General features: G+C 47.3%; 1 protein-coding gene across 1 annotated transcript in view; it reads left to right on the top strand.

The window, feature by feature from the left end:
* ZC3H7B (zinc finger CCCH-type containing 7B) overlaps positions 1-23,762 on the top strand; it is a 65,268-nt gene that overhangs the window by 35,033 nt on the left and 6,473 nt on the right. The window contains 5 exon segments of the mRNA XM_025208924.1: positions 7,306-7,391; positions 17,565-17,698; positions 18,840-18,945; positions 21,644-21,752; positions 23,091-23,224. Of these exon segments, the coding sequence (XP_025064709.1) occupies positions 7,306-7,391; positions 17,565-17,698; positions 18,840-18,945; positions 21,644-21,752; positions 23,091-23,224 (569 nt within the window).

The raw sequence follows: 23,762 nt of genomic DNA, 5'->3' as shown, positions 1-23,762 counted from the left end.
GCCGGATAGAATGTCCTGGTGGGCCGCATCCGGCCCCCAGGCCACATTTTGCCCACCTCTGCTGTAAAAGAAACAAAATACTCCAAAAAATATAATCTACCATCCTCTTAAGGACAACATTCAGTTTAATCCCTTACATCAGTGATTACATCTTTTTAGAGCCAAGGCACCCCTTGTTAGATCCAAGGCAGGCGTCAAAATGCCAACTCTTGGTTTTCACTTGTTTTTTTGACTACAGAAAAATAGAGCAGTTCTTCTGTTGCAGAGAACTGAGAGAGACCACAGCAGATCAGAATGTTTGTAATACTATGGATTCCTATTTGAAATGTCTTTAATTTATCTTGTAAATCATGTTTGTAGACCTAACAGTGCTAAAATTGCCTGGCTCCCCACAACATCTTTGAAAGGATCTTAAGGTACCACAGGGTGTCGCAACCCCCTGCTGAGAATTACTGGCTTATATAACGGGAGTCCCATATCTGCTGTGCTGTTTTTTGTCTTCTCTCTGTGGGAGTCTGACCATTTTTCTGATTGCCATGGCCAACCAAGCAGATTTTTTTCACAGACCTGCCCATGATGAGGCCTGTCAGTGTAAATTAATTAATGTGAAACCCAGCGCTATGTCTGGAGTAGTTCAGAGAAGAGACGCTTTGAAAGGCTCCTAAAGCTGTGGCAGTTCCACTTGGTCCATTGTACAGTGTGGGGAAGCAGATAAATGTTTGCCTCCCTCCTAAATACTTGTATTTTGACTTGTACAGAAGTACTTACAACCTCTGTAATATTCAAGCACTTCTCAGGTCTTTAAAATCAAAATAACCAATACAGAGTCTTTCCCTCTCCCACACATATACACACTTCCCAAATGGTCAGAGAGAGCGCTGGATGCATTTCTGGGATTTTTGTCTGTCTGCTGCTTCCTTTGTTTGAATAACTGATGGAGTGATGAGAAAAGGAAATGAGTTTATTACTGTAATTGTGAAGGTGGTAAGCTTTGTGGTCATCTCTGTTTCTTGAAAGTGTAAGTGCTGTTATCTAGCTGTTTTCCCATTGACCACTGGTGATCTGTAAGGCAATAGTAGTGGTCTGTAGATTGCACTGACTGAGTCTATTTCTCCTGAAGGAAAAGTATACTTGGTGGTGAAGAATAAAGAACATCTATCAAATCATAAAACTAAGGTTTTATTTGCCAGTCCCCACTCATTCAATCACATACAAATATTCATGTAAGTACAGCAGTGCCCGTACAGAGAAGCAAGTCACCCAGCCTTCCCTGGGAAGTCTAGCAGTATGTTGGGCTTTTCTTTTATCTAGCTGATCTTTTCCAAAAAATGGACTTGAAGCCTACCACTTCGTCTAAAGCAGCTAAGCAGCTACTTAAAACACCGCCTTCTACATCTAACTTTATTCCAAAAATTGTCTTTGCTTCTTTTTCTGGATCTAGACAATTAGAACAGGACAGGATGCCTCCCTACCTCCCTGACCCCCATTCTGAGAGCAGAGAGGTCTACTCAGGTATAACTTGGTTTTTCTTTAGTCATGCAACAGTGACTGAGGGTAGGGCCCTTACTGAAGGTGAGACCCATCAGCCTGTTAGTCATTTAAGGGTGGGCCCATCAGAACCCCCTGCTTTTCCATTACAAGTTTGATTATAAGGGTGCATAGTAGTTTCAGAAGAAATGTTGAGGGTTGATAGTGATCCACTGACCCAAGCAGTTTGTGAATCGCTGGCTTAGAGGCAATCTATGAAAGGTTTGGTTCCTGCTCGCTCCTGATCCTCCCCTCATCTCTTGTCCTACTGAAGCATAGGTGCCATGGAAGGTCATGGTAGCAGAAGTAGAAATGATCTCTCAAGCTGATAGGATCATTCTTATGGTGGATTTTGCCTAGTAATTTGCTCACTGGAAAGATTGGTAGGAGTCACTAAGGATACCTGTTTCTATACAGATTGGCCATTGCATTTTGTAGGCACTTGGGCTTTCATGGGGCCTGTGGCTTTGTTCCTAGAGGTGATGGAGCTCAATAGTCATGGAGAACACACCATAGCCAGGTGGGATATAGTCTGTTATACTCTCCCAGGTGGAAAGGAGTGTTTTCTGCCACCATCTATAAGCAATGAGGAGTCCAAAAAGACTTCAAGGGAGTTGCCTTCACTAGTGGAAGATGTTACAGAAGAAATACTGGCCATCTTTAGGTTTCAGAGTTAAGAATTTACTGAGATGTTTGGAGCAGTTCACACCTCTTGAAGCCCTTGTTTGAAGCTGTCTGCATACTCTCAAGGAAGTGTCACAAGGAAGTCTCAGTTTATATTAGGGAGTTTTCTTTCCCAGCCATAAGGCCTAAAAATGTCTGTTGCCTGTTTTTTAATAAGGCTTAGATTATATTACTTTGATCCTTTGGTAGGAGCTGAATTGTTCAATAATTTCTGCACCTTATTGAAGACTGTGTGGAACTTTGGATGTGTGGACTCTATACAGTACCTCCTGAAACCCATAGCATGTAGGATCAAGCAAAGAGGTTGCCAGAAAAACAGTTCTGTTTTGGGAGCCTTGCAGTGTTAAACAGATGGTAGTCTTCATTTCAAAGGCATCTGTGGACACCCTTGATGAGTAGTAACATTTAATGTAGTGCCAAGCATTTTTTTTCTCAAACCACTGCACCAGTTTTAATGCTCACAACCTGCCTGGAAGGTAGTCGGCAAGTGTTTTTTGTTTTGCAGAAAGGGAAACAGGTTTGGAACATTATGGCTTGTCCAAGACTACCTGGCAAGTCAGTGCTAGAGCCTGGATAAGAGCTGTGGAGTTTCCCAGCTCACAGTCCTGGTCTAGCAGGACTTATGCCACATAACATCTTAGATCAGAGATAGCATCCATGTGGTATTCCATGGTAATAGAGCTTACATAATAAAAGCTTTCAGTCGTGGTAATATATACAGCTTTGCTGCCTCTCTGCATCACTGGTGCTTTATTACAGCAGTCATCCATGGCATACTTGTTTTTAGTCAGCTGGAAGTTGGTTGGACATTTTAAATCACCTTAAAATGCTTCACCACTAAACTGCGCAGCCATAGCCCAACTAGTCCTCATCACAGACAACTCCAGTTTCTACATACCTGTATGTTAGAAAACTGCTTTTCTCTCACTCTCTGCTACTCTGACAGTGTATCTGTGCCCATAGAGCTGGTATTCAGATAGGTATTCAGGTACTTGTGCCAATCAGTGGAAAATTCTTGAGAGAAAGTCTGACCAAGGCAGCATTTTTTGTCATTCTCCCCCCCCAGCTTCAGCAAAACTGAAATGGGAATCTTCTAAAATAAGAGTGCCTACACAACAACTTGCAGCCAAATATTGAAGGGTGTGAAGTACACCCAGGTTAGTTATTCTGGTGACAGCTTGTGTGTAGATCAGTCCTTATATCTTGTCTGAACACACAAGATGTTCCACACCAACTGTATTAGCTTAATTAAAGCAAGTGGGCGCAGTTGTAGCGGCAAAGGTATGCTGTCTTCCTGTAGGGAAGGGAAATAAGCTTGACTAGGATAATGCTCCCTTTATAGCTCTGTAACTGTCTACATTAGAAGTTGGTCTGGTTTAACTAGACTGGTACAGAACCTGCATGTAGACAAGGCCTTATAGTTTTCTTCAGCCACCTCTGTGCTTTGTTAGTAGGAGACGCAGGCCAGTCTGAGCTACGATGTTTTGCCAGCAGGACTTTGAGTGCATCTGTGGCTAACACTGCTCTCTGGTCTCAAAACCTTCCTCTCTGCTGTGTTGGCAGAGTCACTCCACTTCTGAGCAGAAAAAGGCTTCTGCTGTCTTCTGACAGTGGGTTAAAGGAAGGTACAGGTGCTCCCAAGCCTCCTGCCAGCTGCCACAGTGCCTTCGTCAGGTGATGCCTTCCCAGGATGTACTTTGTGCTGTGGTGGGACAGCTTGCCAATGCAGAGCCACACCAAGCCACCAGAAGTGCATGGATGTGCAAGCCAGAGGTTCTGGAGGCAGAGGCCGGCCAGCCTAGGCAAGGCCATTGTTAGTATTCATTGACACTAGTTGTGTTCCAACTGGTGTCTTTTATCCAAGTGAACTTCATAGCATCATGGAAGTGTAGGGCTGGAAGTGACCCCTTGAGGCTGTCTAGTCCAGTGGGGGTCAAACTTTTTGTCAGGCATGCCATGAGTTAAGCTTCTTCCCACCCTGAGGGCTGCTCTTATGGACCCTTTCTGCCCTGTCCCCACCCTCCCTCCCAGAAGCATACCTGATAAAGTTTATATCCTGGGGTGGCAGAATAGAGGCAGGGGGGCTCTGGCCATATGGAACAGTGCAAGGGCAGGACCCTCCTGCAAGAGCCAAGTTAACTCTGCCCTGGCCCCACAACTGTCATAGTTGCACATGTTTTATATACTATTATATTATATTATATATTATTATATGGCCAGTGAAAATTCAAAGCTCTGAATTTAGTGGCAGCTGCAGGGCCAGGGAAGGCTTAACCTGGATCTTGGCTGTGAATTTGACTCCATCTCTTGCAGCAGCATCCTATCCCAACTCTACTCCACAGAGCACTCTGCTCCCTGCCTCCATTGTGGCACCTCCCTTTTCTGAGCTTCTGAGGCTTGAGAGTCGCACACAGCAGCTGTCCAGGCCATTTGTGGCACATGTACGACAGGTTGTCTACTCCTGGTCTGTTCTATTCCCTGACCAGATCAAATATACTGAAATCAGCCATGCAGTTTGTCTAACTTGGATGTGTAATGTTTTTGGCCAGAGTGCCAAAAACACCTACATCCTCTATTTGTAAGATGGTGGTATGGCAGGGGAGCTGCGAGGGGCCTTATCCTTGTTGTAGCAGCGCAGCCCTAGCCCTTTCTCCAGAGTGTGAGTGCCAAGCAAAATGCCTTTGCATGCCATGCTCTGGCACACATGCCAAAGGTTGCCTTCCCCTGGTCTACTTGTTCTTAAAAGCCTCCAATGAAGGAGATTTTCCCAGGCTCCATAATAAAGGCTACTTAAGCACTGGAATAGTCCAAGTTAGAGAAAGATCTTTGCTACTCTCTAAACTGGATCTCTCTGCTCCAGATTAAGTAGATTACTTCTTGTCCCACCCTGAGTGGACATGGAGAAAGATGTATCACCTCCTCGCTGATCACAGTTTGCATAGCATAAAGCCATTAGCAGCCTTTAGTCCCTTCACGACCAATCCAATCCTTCTTTGAGGTGCTTGGAGTCCCATGTGGTTCAGGGGTAGAATCCTTATCTCTCACATAGGAGGCCTGGGTTTCAATTCCCAGACACTTATACAACTACAGCTATGGAGGCACCAAACATCTGGATAGTCTGGCCTTTGGGTTCTGCCTCAATGGCCTAAAGGGCGGTGAAAGGTCTTGGCAGCCTCCACTCCTCCATACTCCTGCCTGGGCATATGTGTTGAAGGTCTGGGTGACCTCTCATGCATACACCATGATCCAAAAAGATTGATGGTTGCCATGAATTGTAGGTGCCTGCATGGAACTTGTGTGCTTCAGTCACAAAAAGTGAATCAGATTGATCCTGCTTCAGCAGCTGTGAAACCACGTAGGTGCCAGGATTCATGAGGTGTCTCAGTTTTCATGTGAAATGGTCCCTAGGCTCCTAGACCAGGTCTTGTGCAGCAGTCTTTACATCTGCTTAGGCTCCGTTGTACTCCATATTGGTGCTAGAAGGCACCTAAACTCTGCCTCAATCCCTAATCTGAAAGGAGATTTAGGACAGCATGTCTAATGCCTGATTGACACTGGCAGCATAATCATGGCAGCCCAAGTTCAATCATAAGCATGACTGCTACCCCTCGTCCTCCCAGCATGCAGGAGGGTAGTTGGGGCAGTGCACTTTGCACCAACCCTGGTGCTGCTCTCATTGTGTCTTAGGTGCTCTTTCAGGAGGGCATCTCCACCCCAGGCACTCTGGATTCTGGGATGACAGAGGCCTCCAAGGAGGAACAAGAATTTAGGCACATGCTGTACCTAGCTTTTCCTATGGCCAGCCCAGCTCAGCACACAGGTACTCTGGATCACTCTTTGAAGGCACCTAACACTTCTCCATTAACTGCTTAGGAATCCTAGACACCTAACCCTAGTGATTTGGATTGTTTCCCCCGTCCCTTTCCTCACAGCAAAATACCTCCTTTCTAGCGGTTGTAGTGCTTGAATGGTGGCATCTCTAAGAACAGTTTGAGTCTGAACTTTAGCCTCTTTTCTGGAGTAAACAAACCCAGTTCCTTCAGTCTTTCCTTGTTTTTTCTGAGTTTCCCATAATTTCTGTTGCTTTCCTCTGGGAGTGAATGGATGGCCCAAAACTGGAAATGAGAATCAAGCTGGGCTTCACCAGTGCTGAGTAGAGAAAAATCATTAATAGCCTCCCACATCTTGCATATGATGCTGCTTTTATTAGATCCCAGAGGGATTTTTCTCTCTTTTGCAACAGTGTCACCTTTGTTGATTTGTATTTGGTTTGTTCCAATATAATCCCCTGACCTTTTTCTATAATGCTGCTACTGTTCTTCAGTTCTTCCCTGTTTTGTATTTTGCATTTGATTTTTTTTTTTTTTTCCTTCAGCACTGGAGCAGTTTATAATAGTCCTCTTGTATCTCACCATGTTGATTTCAAACCTGTTCTGCAGTTTATCAAGATGGAATTGGGTGACTTTCCACAGACTCACTGAGTCTGGGAAGCAGGGATTGAGTTAGATTTTCAGGGTCTAGGAGAAACCTGGGTGACACCAGGTAGTGTGATCTATCAGCCTCTCATCTCAAAATCATCAGCTCCAACGCAAACTGAGGTTGGTCATAATGAAACTGTTGTGCTGTGCTGGCAGTTGGTTGCTCTACATGGGTTCTATGTGCGGGTCTGGGTCAGGTTTTTGCAAGATAAATGTTCACATCTCAACATTAGCCATTGGCTCCTTTACTGCCTATCTTAGGACTGAAGGAGCCACAGAAGATGAATTCTGCTTTGCTCTCAGGGGTATTGACTTGCACTGGGAAAGGGGAGTGAGTAGAGGGAACTTGGTCTTCCTTGACCATCCCTGTGCTTTCAGTAAGTAAATGTCTTGAGTCCCCAACAGGTGCTTGGCAACTTGGCACCTATTGCTAGTGCCATGTTAATGTAACTCTCATACTGAAGACAGTGGTGATACCAGTGTGAACTCCCTCTTCACACGTATGGGAATGGAGACCCCAAACTCCCGCCTACCCCCCGCCCTTACCTCTCAGTTGCCAGGGTTAGTTGATTGGTGGGGGGGATGCTGAGTCATGCCTCTGCTTTGTCTTTCCTAGGAATGACCCACGAAGATATTGTGCAAGAATCCAAAAAGTACTGGCAGCAGATGGAGGCACATGCCAGCAAACCAGCAAACAGCATGGTAAGAAGCCTCAGGCCCTAGGACTGATCTGTGTCCCCTGGATTCTTGTTGCCTATTGCTCTAGCACTTCTGTCCCTTCCCCTCCCCCTGCCACTTTTCACCAGGTAGGAAGCATATAACGCCACTCCCTTCCCAGGAGCAGTGGCACTGGGTGCCTCCTTTGTGCTGTAGTAAGCAGGACAGTAGCACGTGTGCAGTGCTGGACATGGGATAGACCCAAGGTGCCTTTCAGGGAAGGGTTGAAGCCCTGCTGTTTCCACATGTCAGCCTGGACAGCTCCCTGCATGGCCACTGTGGAGATGAGGCTGCTCAAAGGTGCCTCTCCCCAGCACAAACCAGGTACTTTATGGAGCAGTCACTGGTTCTCCTGGTGCAGGGATCAAATGACATGTGCTGCCCTTTGGACAAGAAGCAACACACCTTTATTGTGGGGGAACCCATTTTAAAGCAAGTTGGTAGGGGGAGCTTATCCCATGAGGGGCTGGCACATGAAGCTCAGGTACTGGTGGGGACAGTCACCAGGCCTAGTAGCTCCAGCCAACTGTGGAGGGATGAGGGTGCACAGCAGATGCAACACTGTTGGTCCCCTGTTGTGATGGAAGCCATTGCCTGCATCTCTGTTCAGACCTTCCTACTAGTAGTGCAGCTGAGGGGGTAGTAACAGGGTCAGTAGCCCTGGTGCTTGCTTTGTTGGGGGTGGAGGGAGAGGGTACAAAAGTAGCCATTGCCACAGCAGGAGCTGGTACTGCCCCAGGTGCCGCATGGCTGCCCTGGGTGCAGAGCTGTACAGCTAAGCCTCTGCTTCCTGAAGCCACGCACTCGGGCAGGGCTGACCTTGGAGAAGTGTGCATATTTAAACTGAAGGAATCTCTCCACTTCTGCGTTCTTTCAAGTGGTAGTGCATGGATACTGCCTCATTCTCTTTCTGCCTGGTTGGGGCATTCTTAGTTCTGGAGCAGAGCCTAGCCGATGAGTAACCAGGGGAGTCCAGCCCAGCCCTGGGGTCAGATTAAAGCAGCTCTTACATTAGAACACAGTATTCCTGGTTCTTTAATTTCTGCCTGAAGATTCAGCTGACAAAGTGGGATACGTAGGAGTCCAAGGATCAGATATAGCCCAAAAACACCCCGAGAAGGTAGGTGAGTATTTGTCCCATTTCACAGAATGTGAAACAGAGATGAAGGGTTGCCTTCTCAACTGCTGCAGGGCCCAGTGTTTTTTTGAGGCAGGTAGAGGTACTGTAAAAACGACTGAGTGCAGATGCCAAAAACACAAGGTGTGATGGACACTGGTAGATGCATTAGGAGGTGTGCACACCTGCATTGGGCCCTTGCACCCTTCTAAGGGCTATGGTATGTGGGTTACCCATAGCCAGCTCATTCTTGGGGTCATGCTTGCGCAGTTCTGCAGTCTCCTTTGTCATGGTATTCTCAGCTATCCACAGGCAGTAGAAAACAGTGTGAGCTCAGCATTGCAGTTGAGATCAACCTGTCTCTCCTGCAGAGTGGCTGTCTTTCTAAGCAATGCAGTATAGCACCACCAGAACTGCTGATGCTGAAGTGACTGTGGGAGGCCCTCTGGCTTGTGTTTTGCAGGAAGACAGACTAGATAATTAGAATGGTCCCTTCTTAGCTTCATCCATGTTCAGGCAGGGTATCTGCAACAGCAGATATCCTCGCCTGATATGGAGGGCACCAGACACATAGGATGACACTCGGCAGTAGTAAAGGGAAGTGTGGGCCTTGGCAGGGGTTTCATTTGTGCTTTCAGGCATAGCTCCAGTGTCCAGCAACTTTTTTTGCCCTTCCTGTGGATCTACCCAAGCAACCTGAGGAGCTGGACCCATCCACTTGTCTAGAAGAGCAGGAGGATGGACACAAGCTGCTCCGTAGGGGTCAGCAGCCCAGAATCTATGATGCTGAGTATTTCCTTCTGGGAGCTCTGGTTGTTCACAGAGATTTGCATGTTGCTGTTGGAGCTCTGAGGACCTGCAGAACTTTGCTGAATGCTACAGATTCTTCCCCCCCCCGCCGCCGGGGTTAATCCCTTTCTGCTTCCCTATAGGGCACAGAGAGGAATCTGCCAGGGGTAGGGGGTAGGCAACTATTGGAGAATTTCATCTTTCTTGACCTATGTCCTCAGTTCTCCCTTGGAACTCATGGCAGTGGTCCCTCTGGGGCCTTTCCAAGCATACTAGAAGGACAGAAGGTAAATGGCAGGTACTTGGCAAGTGGCAATTTAACATTTACTGGTAGCATGAGGGCAGCTGCTGCGTTGTTGTTTTACTTCCCTACCTTCTCCGTTCTCATCAGGTTGCCTAATCCTATATTATAAAGCCAGCAGGGACCATTCTGATAATCTAATCTGACCTCCAGCCTAGTGTAGGCCATCAAGTTTCATCCAGCATTAAGCCCATAATGTCTGGTGGAGCTGGAACACGTCTAGTATTGATTTACAGACTTAATCAATGGAGAAGCCAGCACACAAGCTTTTCTTCTTCCAGCCTCACTTTTCATATTTACTTCAGGCTGCTGTCAGTGATTCTGAACATTGCTTCTCTTATCGGTTACAGGACAGCAGGAAAACTGCAATGAGGGAAGAAAGCCAAAATTTTAAAACTGTGCCAAATGTTGAAGTAAACAATAAAATTGGTGATTAGACAGTTTAATGGAGATGGGAAATTAATGCAGGGAAAAATTGAACTTGGCATTTTTTTAAAAACAGCATTTTAATTTTCACAGTATGATTTTTAGTTAGAAATTGTTGGGTGAAAGCATTTGTGCTCATTCAAACCCTAGCAGGGCTGGTAGTATTTGATGTTTTCACTTGGAGCTCTCTGTGATTATGATTGTCTTATTAGTTAGCTCTTTTGGGTCTGATTCAGCAAAACCCTTTGAGCATGTGCTTACATGCCTTCTGGTTCAGCAAAGCATTTGCGTGCATACAGGATTATTTAAAGAAACTTCCTTAAGTGCTGTCAACATCAATGGGATTTCACACAGCTTCTGTGAAGTTGAGCACATGCTTGGTTGCTTTGCTGAATCAAGTCCTGAACAAGGGGTACAAGATTGGAGTCTTTGTCTATAAACGTTATACTCTGCTAGCTGCATTGAAGTCAGTGGAAGTCTGCACCTACGTGTTAGCATGGCAGAAATCATAAGAGAACATTAACACCCTGCAGAGCTTTAAAAAACCTAGGTTCCAGTCTTGTGGCACGCTGAGTGCTTTTAATTCTCTCCCCCTTTCTACCCTCACACCCACACCCCAACTCACTGAGAATTGAGGGATCTCAGCTCATGAGGAGATCAGACCCTAAATGTACAGATAAAGCAGCAGCCAGAGACTCTGGAGAGGAAGTAACAGTGAACAGGGAGACGGGGATGAAGCCAAGGCATGTGCGTTATCATTGTAAAGATGTGAAGCAGTGGAATCAGGAATGCATCTGTGGGAGGTGAGGATAGGGTTGATAGTTGAAACAGGACTGATACAATGACCAAGCCTCTCAACAAGCTCTAGGACTGTTTTGCATGTAGCTGCTTTGGAGCTGAACTGTGGGGCCAGTGTCTCCGGAGATCTCTATGAATTGTGGCACCAGGGACATGGTGCAGGTGCAGCTAGGAAGTGCTGGCTGGCTGGTCACACCACCTCTTGGCATCCAAGCCTGGTGCTGACACAGCATGGCACGTATGTTTAGAGAGAGAGAGAGAGAATCTGATGTGGCCAGTTAAAGTCAAATGTATTCACAGCAACAAGCCATTGCTCCAGCCCCAGTGAGCTCCCAGGCAGTTGCTTCTCAGAACAATTGTTAAGTCATTGCAGAAAACCTGGGGGCAATGCAAAGCCCCCTGGGAAAGGAAAGTTTATATTTGTCTGTATTTTCCCTGTTCTAAGCATGCTCATCCAGAATAATGTTCATTCAGCCATTCTTCCAGCTGTGTAACTCAGTTGCCCAGTAAAAGCAACTTCTCAGGAGTACGGTAATAACAAACCCATCTTCTGCCATTCTGTGCGATTACCAGGAGCGTTAAATTAAAATGCTTTACAGCCAGCTTCTCAAGGTGCCCTTTAGTCCTCAAGAACAAAACATCTCCAGTAGGTTTAAAAACCACCATGGTCACCAAAACTGGTTTTTGGACTTGGCTGCTAGGTGTCTTTGGTTGCTGAGAGAAAAGAACAATATAAGGACAGCATGCTGGGCTTGACAGTGCTAATGACTCGCTGTGCATGCTAGGAGTGGTGCTTGGATCAGTCTCAGATGGTGGGGAGCTCTCTGGCCAAATACCAGAGCTCATCTAAGGAGTTTCTGATCAGAGACTGCCACACTGTAAAGGCAAACTGCTGATGAATTTAACTGTAGACTTAACAGAACGTCTTACAACCATCAACTGCCAGGAGCCACTGGAGGTTACCAGCTGCAGAACCACTGACCCTCAGAACTGTTGCTTAAGCAGTGAGGAGGAGAGAGGGAAGGAGGGTTTTTTTTTCTTCTAATAGTGCATCTTTTGCTTCAAAAGTCAAAGAGTAGCCTGCCAAAACCTTTATTTATTTGGTTGCTACTACTTGGTAGCTATGTTTTTGCTGTGGCAGTGCTCTAGACTGGCTTTGTAACAATGGGTGTTGCTATAACCAGAGGCACTTCTGACTAACTTAATGTGCTGTAACACCACAAGGCACTGATTTCCAGGCCATTAATTTATCATCAGTCTGCCAGGCATACATCATGTCTTTACCAATATGGTCATGTTGCAGCAGCTGCTTTGACTTCTGCTTTTCTCCCAGTCTCCAGTGAGGCTGCTTGCTTGCTGGATCCATTGCTAGTGGTAAGCATGCTATGCTTTGCGTGACATGCCTCAGAGAATGTGCTTAGCTGTTTTCTGCCAGAACTTCGTGGAATAGCTGCCCACGACTATCAATATAAGCTAGAAAGTGCCTCTGGCAGCTATGACTAGTGTCATCCTTTGAATTTGATGTAGTAATCTGGGACCTTTAAGGTAGATCTAACTAATACATCATGGCTATGTTGTGAAATATACAATGTGGCTGGATAATAGAACAGGCATAACAGGGCTGGTAGGATGGAGTGGGTTACCAGAATTACCTTGACACCTGATATCACCAGCTCTTGGATCTGGGAGGCATGATAAATAATTTCTTGAATGATGTGTGGGGGTTTAAAACAGGGCCTGTAAGCCATGCCTTTAGGGAAAAACCATGGTTTCCTGCAGCATCTACGTGAGTTTCTAGGGGGGGGAGTCAGTCTCCTGTGAGGTCCCAGCTATTAAAATTGTGACTCTACTTGCCCATCTGGCAGCCATCCTGACTTGTTCTTGGTGCCATCCACTTTGGTGAAAATGGATATGCGAATTAGCCTCCTGACCATTACACTGACAGAGGTCTCTGTGCAAATGAACAGGGCCAACTTGCTGATGTTGCAAGACCCAGTATTCTCTGAAAGGATCTTGCTAGGAAACCCGGAGCAGTAGGGACTTGAGCCAATGCAGGTTAAGCCCAGCTCCTGGGCTCACGTTTCCTGTTTAGCCTTTCACAATGGTTCAGCACAGTCTTCTCTGTCAAATATGCACCTTTTGAAAGATTCAGTCAGAGACGGGTCACTATAGGTGACCTATAAATCTCTTCCTGGAATACGATTGGGTGCTGTACCATACACTAGGCCTGTGGCATGTTGTCTCCACCTTCTGGGTGTTATGCATCGGATCTGCATGGCTGCTGAACACACCACTCATCAAGAAGAGTCTCCCTCTCCCTCTCCCTCCTCTCTGTGAAGTGCCCAGGATGAGGAGTCCTAGAGGACAGCTGGTTGTGAGTTGGTTACCTGGTAACAGGTATTTAGTTGTGTTACTAGGTACCAAACCTTTGTGCTCGACAGCCCATTTGTACCTTGGCGCACTCCTGTGAAAACGTCATCTTGTATGTCCTGGCTGCATGCCCAGTGCTCTTCTGTGCCTGGGTACAACCACTCAACGCCCAAACTGAGCTGTAGGCACAAATGCCACTTGTTTCCTCTCACCCTTCTTGGGCTCTAAGTTTTAGGATGCAGACAAAAAAGTGTAGCTTTGCTGTGCGTAGATTTCATAGACGTTAGGGCTGGAAGGGACCTCAGAAGATCATCGAGTCCAGCCCCCTGCCCCAGGGGCAGGAAGTCAGCTGGGGTCAAAGGATCCCAGCAAAATAAATGTCCAAATGTCTCTTAAAGGAGTCCAAAGTAGGTGCTTGCACCACTTCTGGTGGCAGTCTGTTCCAGGCCTTGGGGGCTCAGACAGTAAAGAAGTTCTTCCTTATGTCTAGCCTGAAACAGTCTTGGAGGAGTTTGTGACCGTCTGACCTTGTCATCCCTTGGGGTACTCTCGTGAACAGGCCTTCCCCCAGATCCTGATGTACACCCCTTATATACTTATAGGCAGCCACCAGGTCCCCCCTGAGCCTGCGCTTTTCCAGGCTGAAGTGTCCCACAGCTCTCAGCCTCTCATCATAAGGCCTGTTCTCCTTTCCTCTGATCATACGTGTGGCTCTCCTCTGGACTCTCTCAAGCTTCTCCACATCCTTTTTAAATTGTGGAGCCCAGAATTGGATGCAGTACTCCAGCTGTGGCCTCACCAAGGCCAAGTATAGCGGGATGATGACATCCTGGGATTTGTTTGAGAAGCATCTATGGATGCAAGCCAGAATTTTGCTCGCTTTACCAGCTGTGACATCACGTTGGTGGCTCATATTCATCTTATGGTCAATCATGACCACCACGGTCGAAAGGAACTTGGGGTTAGCAAGCTGCCAAGCCTATAAGCGTGCTGCGGGTTTTTCTTCCGAAGGTGGAGTACCTTGCATTTTTTGGTGTTGAAAGCCATCAGGTTTTCGTCCGTCCATTTTCTGAGCCTGTCTAGGTTGGCCTGGATCCCCATCCTGTCCTCAGGTGTGGACTCTTTACCCCAAAGTTTGGTGTAATCGATGAACTTGGCCAGTCCGCTTCTGATACCAATGTCCATATCTTTAATAAAGATGTTAAAGAGTATAGGCCCAAAGATGGAGCCTTGGGGGACACCACTGGTCACAGCACATTATGATGATTTACTTTGGTCTATTACCACTCCTCTGGGTCTGACCTTGGAGCCAATTCCCCAGCCATTGGACTGCAATGTAGCTAAGGCTGCAGTTGGCCAATTTTTCCATGAGATGATCGTGGGACACCAGATTGAAGGCTTTTTAAAAATCAGGATGTATGACATCAATCTCTTCTCCCTTGTCCAGGTGATAGGTCACCTGGTCATAGAAGGAGATGAGATTGGTCAGGCAAGACCTACCCGCAACAAACCCGTGCTGGCTATCCCTCAGGATGTTGCCATCAGCCAGTTTGTCAAGAATGGTCTCTTTGATATTTTTTTCCAAGATCTTCCCCAGGATAGAGGTCAGGCTGATAGGCCTGTAGTTCCACAGATCTACTTTCCTCCCTTTCTTGAAGATAGGTACCACATTGGCCTTCTTCCATTCTTTGGGCACATCACTTGAGTGCCATGAGTTGAGTGACTTTCCCTTCTGGAAAGTACAGTGGCAGAAAGAGATTTTGGAGTCATTATCTATTCTAAAATGAACATGGGCCATCAATGGGAGGACGTGGTTAGCAAGGCTAAGCGCACCTTGTCATGTATCCACAGATGCATCACGAGCAGGTTCAAGGAGGCGATCCTCCCCCTCTATGTGACACTGGTCAGGCCACAGTTGGAGTACTGCGTTCAGTTCTGGGCACCGCACTTCAAGAGGGATGAGGCCAACATCAAGAGGGTCCAGAGGGCCACTTGCATGATCGGCAGCAGGGCAGGCCCTACGAGGAGAGGCTAAGGAACCTGAACCTGTTCAGCCTTCACAAGAGAAGGCTGAGGGGGAATCTAGTGGCCGTCTATAAACTTACCGGGGGGACCAGAGGGGAATGGGTGAGACCCTGTTCCCCTGAGTGCCTCTCAGAGTAACAAGGAATAACAGCACAAGTTGACTGGGAGTAGGTTCAGGCTAGACACCAGGAGGCACTTCACAGTTAGGACGGCCAGGATCTGGAACCAGCTTCCAAGGGAAGTGGCGCTGGCTCCTACCTTAGGGGTCTTTAAAAGGAGGCTTGATAACTATCTAGCTGGGGTCATATGAGCTTAAACTTAGTAGGGGTCATATGAGACAAATATTCATTCCTGCCCAGGGCAGGAGGTCAGACTTGGTGATCTGCTCAGGTCCCCTCTGGCCCTACATCTATGAATCTATGAATGAGTTCTCGAAGATCTGTGCCAGTGGCCGAGCTATAATGCTTGCCAGCTCCTTAAGTACCCTGGGGTGTAAACTGTCTGGGCCAGCTGACTTGAAGGTGTCCAGCCTCTCCAGGTGTTCCTTCACATGGTCTACATTGATGAAGGCTAACAATTCTCCCTCACTCTGGCCGTCCTGTACCATATTGATCAGGGCCATCCCTTGGGGCTAGTAAAAAACTAACGCAAAATACCCATTAAGCAGGTTGACTTTTTCCTGAGCATCGGTTGTCAGTTGTCTCACGTGGTTTAGCAGGGGTCCAGTGTTACCCTTGCTTTTCCTCTGGCTCCCCACATATCTGAAAAAGGACTTTTTATTGTCTTTGATACGTGTAGCCAGTTGGAGCAACCACTCTTCCTGAACTCCCCTCCCCTTTGGGTGGTGGTCCCTTAGGGCCTCAACAACAAGCCTCCTGAGCTTGTCAGAGTCAGCTTTCCTGAAGTCAAGGACTTCTGCATTGCTGACTGACTTGCCAGCTTTACGGTGGATAGTGAAGGTGATCAGCTCATGGTCACTGTCTCCCAGCTTCCCTTCAATCATTAGGTTGCTGATTAGATCATCCCCCGTTGCCAGTACCAGGTCGAGCAGCACTTTGCCTCTTGTTGGTCCATAGACTTCTTGAGTCAGGTAGAGTTTGTCCACACACGTAAGGAAGCTTTGCGATCGTTCGGATTTGGCTGAGCGCTCTTCCCATGAGATGTCTGGGTAGTGGAAGGCTCCCATGACAACCATGCACCGGGAGGGTGCAGCCTCAACAAGTTCCTTGGCAAATTCCTGGTCAAGCTCTTGATCCTGGTTAGGAGTTCTGTAGTAGACTCCTACCATTGTGTCCCCTGTGCCATGTTCACCATGGGTTTTAACCCAGAGGGTCTCCAGTCATCCACCCTGGATGCCAATGTCAGCTTTCAGGGACATGTAGTTTTCCATGGCAGAAAGAGCTATACCCCCACCCCTTTTGTCTATACGATCTCTCCTGTACAAGGTATAGCTGTCTATACCTGTGGCCCAGTCATGGGTGGAGTCCCACCAGGTCTCCGTTATCCCTATGAGATCGTAGTCATTCTTATTTAGCAGGAGGACCAGTTCCTCCTGTTTGTTCCCCAGGCTCCTGGCATCGGTGTACAGGCATATAAGTGTCCCATGCATGACTCAGCAGAAGTTGCCCGGGAAAAGCCTGAAAGAAGCTGGTATAGGATTCAGGCCTCTTGACTCACGTGACTGGATCAAGAGCACATGAAATGGCTAGCAGCATGTTGTGCCTGTCTAGGCTGGGCTTAGAGGTTGGATTCTGACTATGTAGCCCAAGGCAGGGGGACCCTGGTCTTCCAGCTCTGATTTAGTAGTGGATTGTGGTGCCTGGATTTAGTGTGCACACCTTAATTCATACGTAGCCCCCAGGGGACCTCCTTTGCTAGCAGAGCTTCTACAGGGCCTGAACCCTAGCCTTCTCCTGCTAGAACTTCTCAGTGAGGCTGTTGGTACAACTGCTAAGCCACCTGTCCTGGGCTGAATCTCCATCACATTTGTGCAGCTTCTCCCCCTACATCACTGGGCATAAACTGAGCTCTGGATCAGGATTAGTAGTGTAGACAGAACTGCACACAGAAGTGCCTTGTGAGGGCTTCATGCCTTCCCCAGGAGAACTAGGAAAACGTATAATGGGCAAGTGTAAGGAAACCATACTGTCCTAGCTTTCATACTATGCTCATCTCTGTTGTGTATATAAAGGCACATCCTTTTTTGCCTTTGGAGAACCTGCATTGTCCCAGGGTATCAATGCGCACAATGGTGTGACTACATGCAGCACTGGCTAGGGGCAGGGTGTTAAGGTTCACTTGCTTGACCTGTCTTTCTTGTGACCCTTCACAGGCTTCCAGTCGGTCTCCAATATCAAGCACCTTTGACCTCCAGATGAAATTTGTTTGTGGCCAATGCTGGAGGAATGGACAGGTGGTGGAGCCAGATAAAGACCTCAAATACTGCAATGCCAAAGCACGTCACTGGTGAGTGTTCTTGCCTTTTCCTCCCTCTCGTCTTTGTCTTAAAAGTCAGTCTCCCCACTGCTGTGTGCTGTCCAGTGCTTTGTGCAGCCAGTTTGAAAAGGCTGTGAGTGCTTCCCTTAGCCTGTTCCCTTTGAGAGATTATTGCACTGTTTAGCAAATGTTGCTCTTAGCAAATGTTTTCCAACTTCAAGTTCTTGTATTTGCCATTTGCATGTAGTGCCACCTATGTGCTTGGTACTTTACAAAGAAATAACCTTAGGAGTCCACCATCTCAGTTAAAGAGAGCCTGTGTTTTCCCGGTTTCCATCTCTTCTTAACTCTGTTACATTCACCCAAAACAGTTCTTCTCTGACCTTGTTTGCACTCTCCCATTTTTGTAAGTGGTTATTGTATTACTGTTAGTGGTATTTTAGCCAAGGAATGCACACTACACCTTGCAGCCCTTTATAATAATTTTTGTTACTGCTCTCCAGAACACTTCCAACCTCCCTGCCTTTTTCTGGTGCTGACGTTCCAGGAACTGAATACAGCATTACAGGGGAGGCTGACCTGGTGACACAGTGAAAGCCTATCACCTTCACTTCCCACAGCGCATTACTTCTCTTTGGGCAGGTGTTGCATCAAGCTGGGCTTTTTACCACTATAGTCCATTCAGATCCTTTCCTAGTGCAGTGTGGAACAGCAACCAGTCTAATGATAGTCTGCTGTTCATGACACTGTATCTGTAATAACTTACATTTCTACAGCAGCCTTTGTCCTGAAGGCTCACTTACTGTTTTTGACAGACTGGCACACAAAGGTCAACTGCTTTGGGTGGAACACTGCAGCTGCTTAAGAGCCCAACACCAACACTGCACAGGACCTGGGGGAGGGGTTTGCTTATGGCTTGCTTGATAGAGTTCCAGACCCTGTGAAAAATCCCTTCTTCCAGCCACTCTGCTGCAATTTTGGGCAGTACATATGCTCACATAGCTATGAATCCAACTGGCCAATTTGTGGAGAAGGCAAACTGTGCTCAGGAGCTCATCTCTTTGGAAGGTTCTGGCACGAGGTTGGGGATATCTTGGACCCCCATGCCCTTCTCCACTGTCCATTCCTGATTTGATTTATTTGTTGGTCTTTTTTGATTCCCGTTTTGTAGTTGGACAAAGGAGCGTCGCGTCCTGCTGGTGATGTCCAAAGCAAAGAAGAAGTGGGTGTCTGTCCGACCACTGCCTTCCATCCGTAACTTCCCACAGCAATACGATGTAAGTGCCATACCCCCCAGCACAGCTTTTTAGTCCTTTTCCTTCCTTCAGGAGCACTGTATGCGCAAAGCAGCGCATAGGTGCTGAGGTGATAGGTGTTTTGTGAACGCTGACAGTAGATTGACAGGTAGGTGGATGTCCTCTGAGGTGGAAAGCAGAGACCTGTGGGCCATGAAGAGAGATCAGTTTCACCTCAACCAGGCAGCACTGTGACCTGGTACAAAAAGAAATGATGCAGCAACCACCATGCAGGTTTTTGATACTGCAGTTAATGCTGTCGCCTCCTCCCGGAGTGGGATCATAGAATCATAGAGAAGCAGGGCTGGAAGGGACCTCTGTAGGTCATCTAGTTCATCCCCCTGCCTGAGGCAGGATCTTCCCTATCCAAACCATCCCATGCAGATCCATTGTCTAACCTCTTAGCAGAACTACACAGTCAACCCTGACGCAACCGAAACCATAACACCCTAATCTGGCACAGTAAAGCAAGGGGGCAGTGGCAGTCAATGTCCTGCTGCTGCAAAGGTTATTAAAAATACACTCGGGAGATCTCAGGGAGAGGGCTATGCTCCCCCACTACAGAGTAAGGCAAAAAAACCCCACAGTCCGTACCATCATGGGATAAAATTCCTTCCTGACCACAATTAGGAGAGAGGGGCAAGATCCTCTAGCCAGGAGCCTTGGGGCTTAAGTCCCAGCAGGAGCATTGGTGCACCACAGTAAAAATTCTCAGCCTTAGGCCACCACTTTCCAAACAAGACCAGACATAAGGCAGCAGTCCTAGGAGAAGCTTGTACCCTCCAACCTTTTCTGCACCTGTCTGCTGGTAAGTGGTGGGCCTTGGTCTCAGAGGCATCCAACCCAAGAGATTCTATTAGCGGTAAACCCCATTTAATGAGTTTTAAACAGATTTTAATATAAATTTCTTCAATGCAAAGGCCCAAGCTGCAAGAAAATGTATGAAGTTCACCCCAACCCCAGCTCAGTGTATGATGGCAGGCAGTTTCTCTACTCTTTTTTTTTTTTTTTTTTTTTCTCCCGATGAAAATTGAGGCTATTGGAATGAGCTCCAGCTGCATTTAATGTAGAACTTTCCTCCCTTTTATCTCAGTGTTGGTTCTCTCTTATTCTATAGCCAAGACAGTCCAAGTGGAAGTGTCTGGGGCCCTCTTTTCTCTCTCTCTCTCTCTTGCACAGGGAAGTTGTCTCTCCAAATCCTCTGGCTCCTTAGGCAGTGTGATTGCTCAGTTGCTGAACATGCAGCGCCTTTTAATAAGAGAGATTTTTTTCCCTGCGCTTTCCAGGAAGCAAAAGGCTGATCTGTCATCACTGTCAATTTTCAGTGTCCAAAGACTTTTTTTTTTTTAAAGAGATATTGCCGATTCCTGGGAAACTGTCTTAAGTTTGGGGAGTTTTTAAAGACTGTTTCTAATCAGATTTTGTTTGTTTCCTCTCTGTCCAAAGCCAGAATCTTATGCGTTTGTGTGTGTGTATTTGTGTAAGAGAAATAGGGAACAACCCATTGTTAGGTTGACTGTCATGCAGGGAAATCCAGCCACAGGGTGGAGGAGAGGGGTGTGGACTCAGCCAGCATAAGAGACTCTTTGTGGAATGTCCCCTTAGCGCAGAGCAAAGCATGAGAACTACAGGAAATGGGATCCAGCTTCTGACACAGAAGAAGTCACTCTTTGTTTTCTCTACTGTCCCTTGGCTAATCAGCCCCAAATGTTGGCACCTGTGTTCCTGGAGTGTTCACAAGGCCTTTCTTTGATTTATTGGTGCACATGTATGTGTTAGTGTTTGTGGAAAAGATACCAGGCTAAATGTTGCTGGAGAGTGAATCCTCCCCTTTGTTCCCAGAAGAGATGCTCTGTGGGCAGCCATAGTGCAATCTTCCGGCTGGTCTCCATGGTGACCCCTGCCCACCCGCTCTGTCTGGTGCCCCTTGTGATGGGTGCAGGGTGGATGGACTGGGGTGCCTGGCCAGTGGGGCTGGGTCCTCGGCAGTGGAGAAACTACCAGCAGAGCCAGAAGGAGCCCCTGCCCCACCTAGGGATGGTGGGACCAGCCACACATGCCATGGCCCAGGCTGCCCCCCACACCTGAGCCGGGCAGGGCTGAGGGATTCATTGCAGGCCAGATAAAATTCCAGGGCAGGCCATATTTTGCCTACCCCTGGTTTAGAGAATAGAAATGTTCAGAGTGTGTATAACTTGCAAAAATTGTAGTGGAAATGCACTGAGGAAGTTCACTGCAGTTTCTAGCAATATTTCCTCGTTGGGAATTTTGAAGCTCAGCTCATCCTGGATATCTCTGTACTTCCTTTAGAAATTCCCACCATCTCCTAAAGGCCAATGCTTGTCAGGCTGGAAAGGAGTTGGGTGAGAGTCCCCTGAGCTATGTGACAAGCCAAGATTACTTTTGGGTTACCCCAGCTTGCTTTCCACCGTCTTACGTGAGTCCAGGAGAGATCTTACCTGCATCTAGGATCAGTGTGTAGGCAGTGAGAGGATGGACACTGAACCCAACCTGCCTGTTGATTTATGGAAAAATCACCTATCCCACATCTTAAGGGTTCCCAGGAAAGAGAGTTCCTCATTCCCTCTCCCATGTTTGACTCAACATCTTGGTTGATTGCCCAGCCCCTTTCACTTGTGTGTGTCTAACAAAAAAGGTTTCATTTTTCGTCTCTTGACAGCTGTGTATCCATGCGCAAAATGGCAGAAAGTGCCAGTATGTTGGGAACTGCTCTTTTGCCCATAGCCCTGAGGAGAGAGACATGTGGACCTTCATGAAAGAAAATAAAAGTGAGTGGTGAAATGTGGGTGTGTGGGTGGGGGCTGGAGAAGGGAAGCTGAAGAACACAGGGTCCTTTGTGGAAAGTTGTGGAGGGCAGAAGCAAAGTTGGAAAAGACCCCCCATTCCCCAGCCTGTGGGCTGAGAAGGTGAAATTGTTTGGTGGGTCTTGTTCTTATGACTGTAGGCTGGAGCTATGAATATCTGCCAGGCTGTACACAACTATGCTATACCCTCTTCTGTCAGGGTACCTCAGTTCTGCACCCAGTCCAGCTATCCTATTTCTGGCCTTTCTCACCATAGCTTTGTTAATACAGCTCAGTCCTAACCTGCAGCTTCTACTGTTCCAGTCCTGGCTCCATACAGAGCTCTGCCAAAACACCAGTCCTGACCTGCAGCCCTTTTGCTATGCCAGCCTTGAACTTCTTGCACAGTTCTGCTCCTATCCCCCACTCCTAGGCTGTAGCATTCCCTACTAGACATTGGGAGATGTCTTTTTGTACAGTTTGAATTCAGGTCCTGAATGAAGCTTCTGCAGAACAGCACCCTTTACCAACAATTTCATCCTGAATTAATAATACAGTTATGTCCCACTTTCTGAGTTAATTGCACCTTTGAGCCCCCTCTGGGTGTCTTTGAGGGCACCCGACTTGGGTCTTGGTGTTCCAGCCATCGTCCTTCTTGGGGCACAACCCCATGACATGCTTTTTATGGACCAGGGCCTGAGCCTGCAGAGCAGTGCTGGTCACTAAGCACCTTGGCCAGTCTGGCTTCAATCCAGCACCTGCACTCCTGTTCTCACAGGGGTGCTGTCCAGAGACTGGCCAACTCTCCTAAAGCAATGTCCTACTTACTCAAGATCATGTCTTGAAAACAGCAACCAGTTTGCATGCATTACCTAGCTTACCAGCTGGTCACATATGTCTGCATGAAGACCCCAAGAGGTCTGGAGTACTCTGGGTCCTACCTTGGGGCTGACTATTTTGGTAACAGTCTCATGCTTGTCAGTTTTTTATGAAGAGTTACTCAGGTGAGAGAGAAGCTTTTATTTTGGTGCATTTTGAGCCCTTTGTTTACTGAGAGTTTTGCAGATGCAGCCAGTCTGGATGTGCTTGCTTGGGTGGAAGGATGAAGCCTCAAAAGACTTAGACCCTTCTTTCAGTTTTGGGAATTTGCCTTCATTATGTCCCATTTAGTTCCTTATGTTACCAGTGTAACCAGGACCATGATCATTAGCAAGCCCACAAAGACATGTACAACATTTGTAGCCCTGTCAAGCCATGCCTTTTCCTTAGCTTGTGTATTTGGATGAGTTGTCTTGGCTAACCTGGCTGATTCCCTCTGTGCAGTCTTGGATATGCAGCAGACTTATGACATGTGGCTAAAGAAACACAACCCCGGGAAGCCAGGAGAGGGGACTCCGCTCACATCACGGGAAGGGGAGAAGCAGATCCAGATGCCCACAGACTACGCTGACATCATGGTAATAGGATCTCTCTCTTCCATCCCCTTGCACCTCATTTTGACAAATCCCCTCCTTTTCTCATGCTTCCTTCCAGGAGGCCTTTTATGAGGTGGGGCTGCTTGGAAACCTCGTTTTGGGAAAGAATTTGGTGAGCCTCTGCTGATGCAGCTGAAACTCTACGAAAGGCACAACCAGGACAGTCATGATGAAGTAGAAGGGGACTGCTGCACCTCAGCAAGGCTGCTTCAGGACCTTTCTGTCAATCAAACACATTTTATTCAAGAGGCAGATGAAAACAAACCTTAGGCAGGAGGTCCTACTTCCTTAGACCGCAGGTGGCTGCTTGGGCTCCTACCCATCCTTGGAGTCCCAGAAGAGCAAAGCCATTGCTGACCATTTTGAAAATAGCAAGGGATGAGAGATGTGTAGGAGTCAGGTGCAATAGGGGCCCACTGGTGGCTGGGTGGAGAGAGATAAGGAGGGGGTCATAGGCAGCCCTACAGCATGTAGTAGCAGTAAGATTTTGGGAAGGGGTGCAGGTTGGCCAACACAGTGT

The sequence above is a fragment of the Alligator sinensis genome, unplaced genomic scaffold (genome assembly GCF_000455745.1).
Source record: "Alligator sinensis unplaced genomic scaffold, ASM45574v1 scaffold215_1, whole genome shotgun sequence".
NCBI classification, from domain to species: Eukaryota; Metazoa; Chordata; order Crocodylia; family Alligatoridae; genus Alligator; species Alligator sinensis.
Note: the sequence above shows the minus strand (reverse complement) of the source record. Positions and strands in the feature narration are given on the sequence as shown.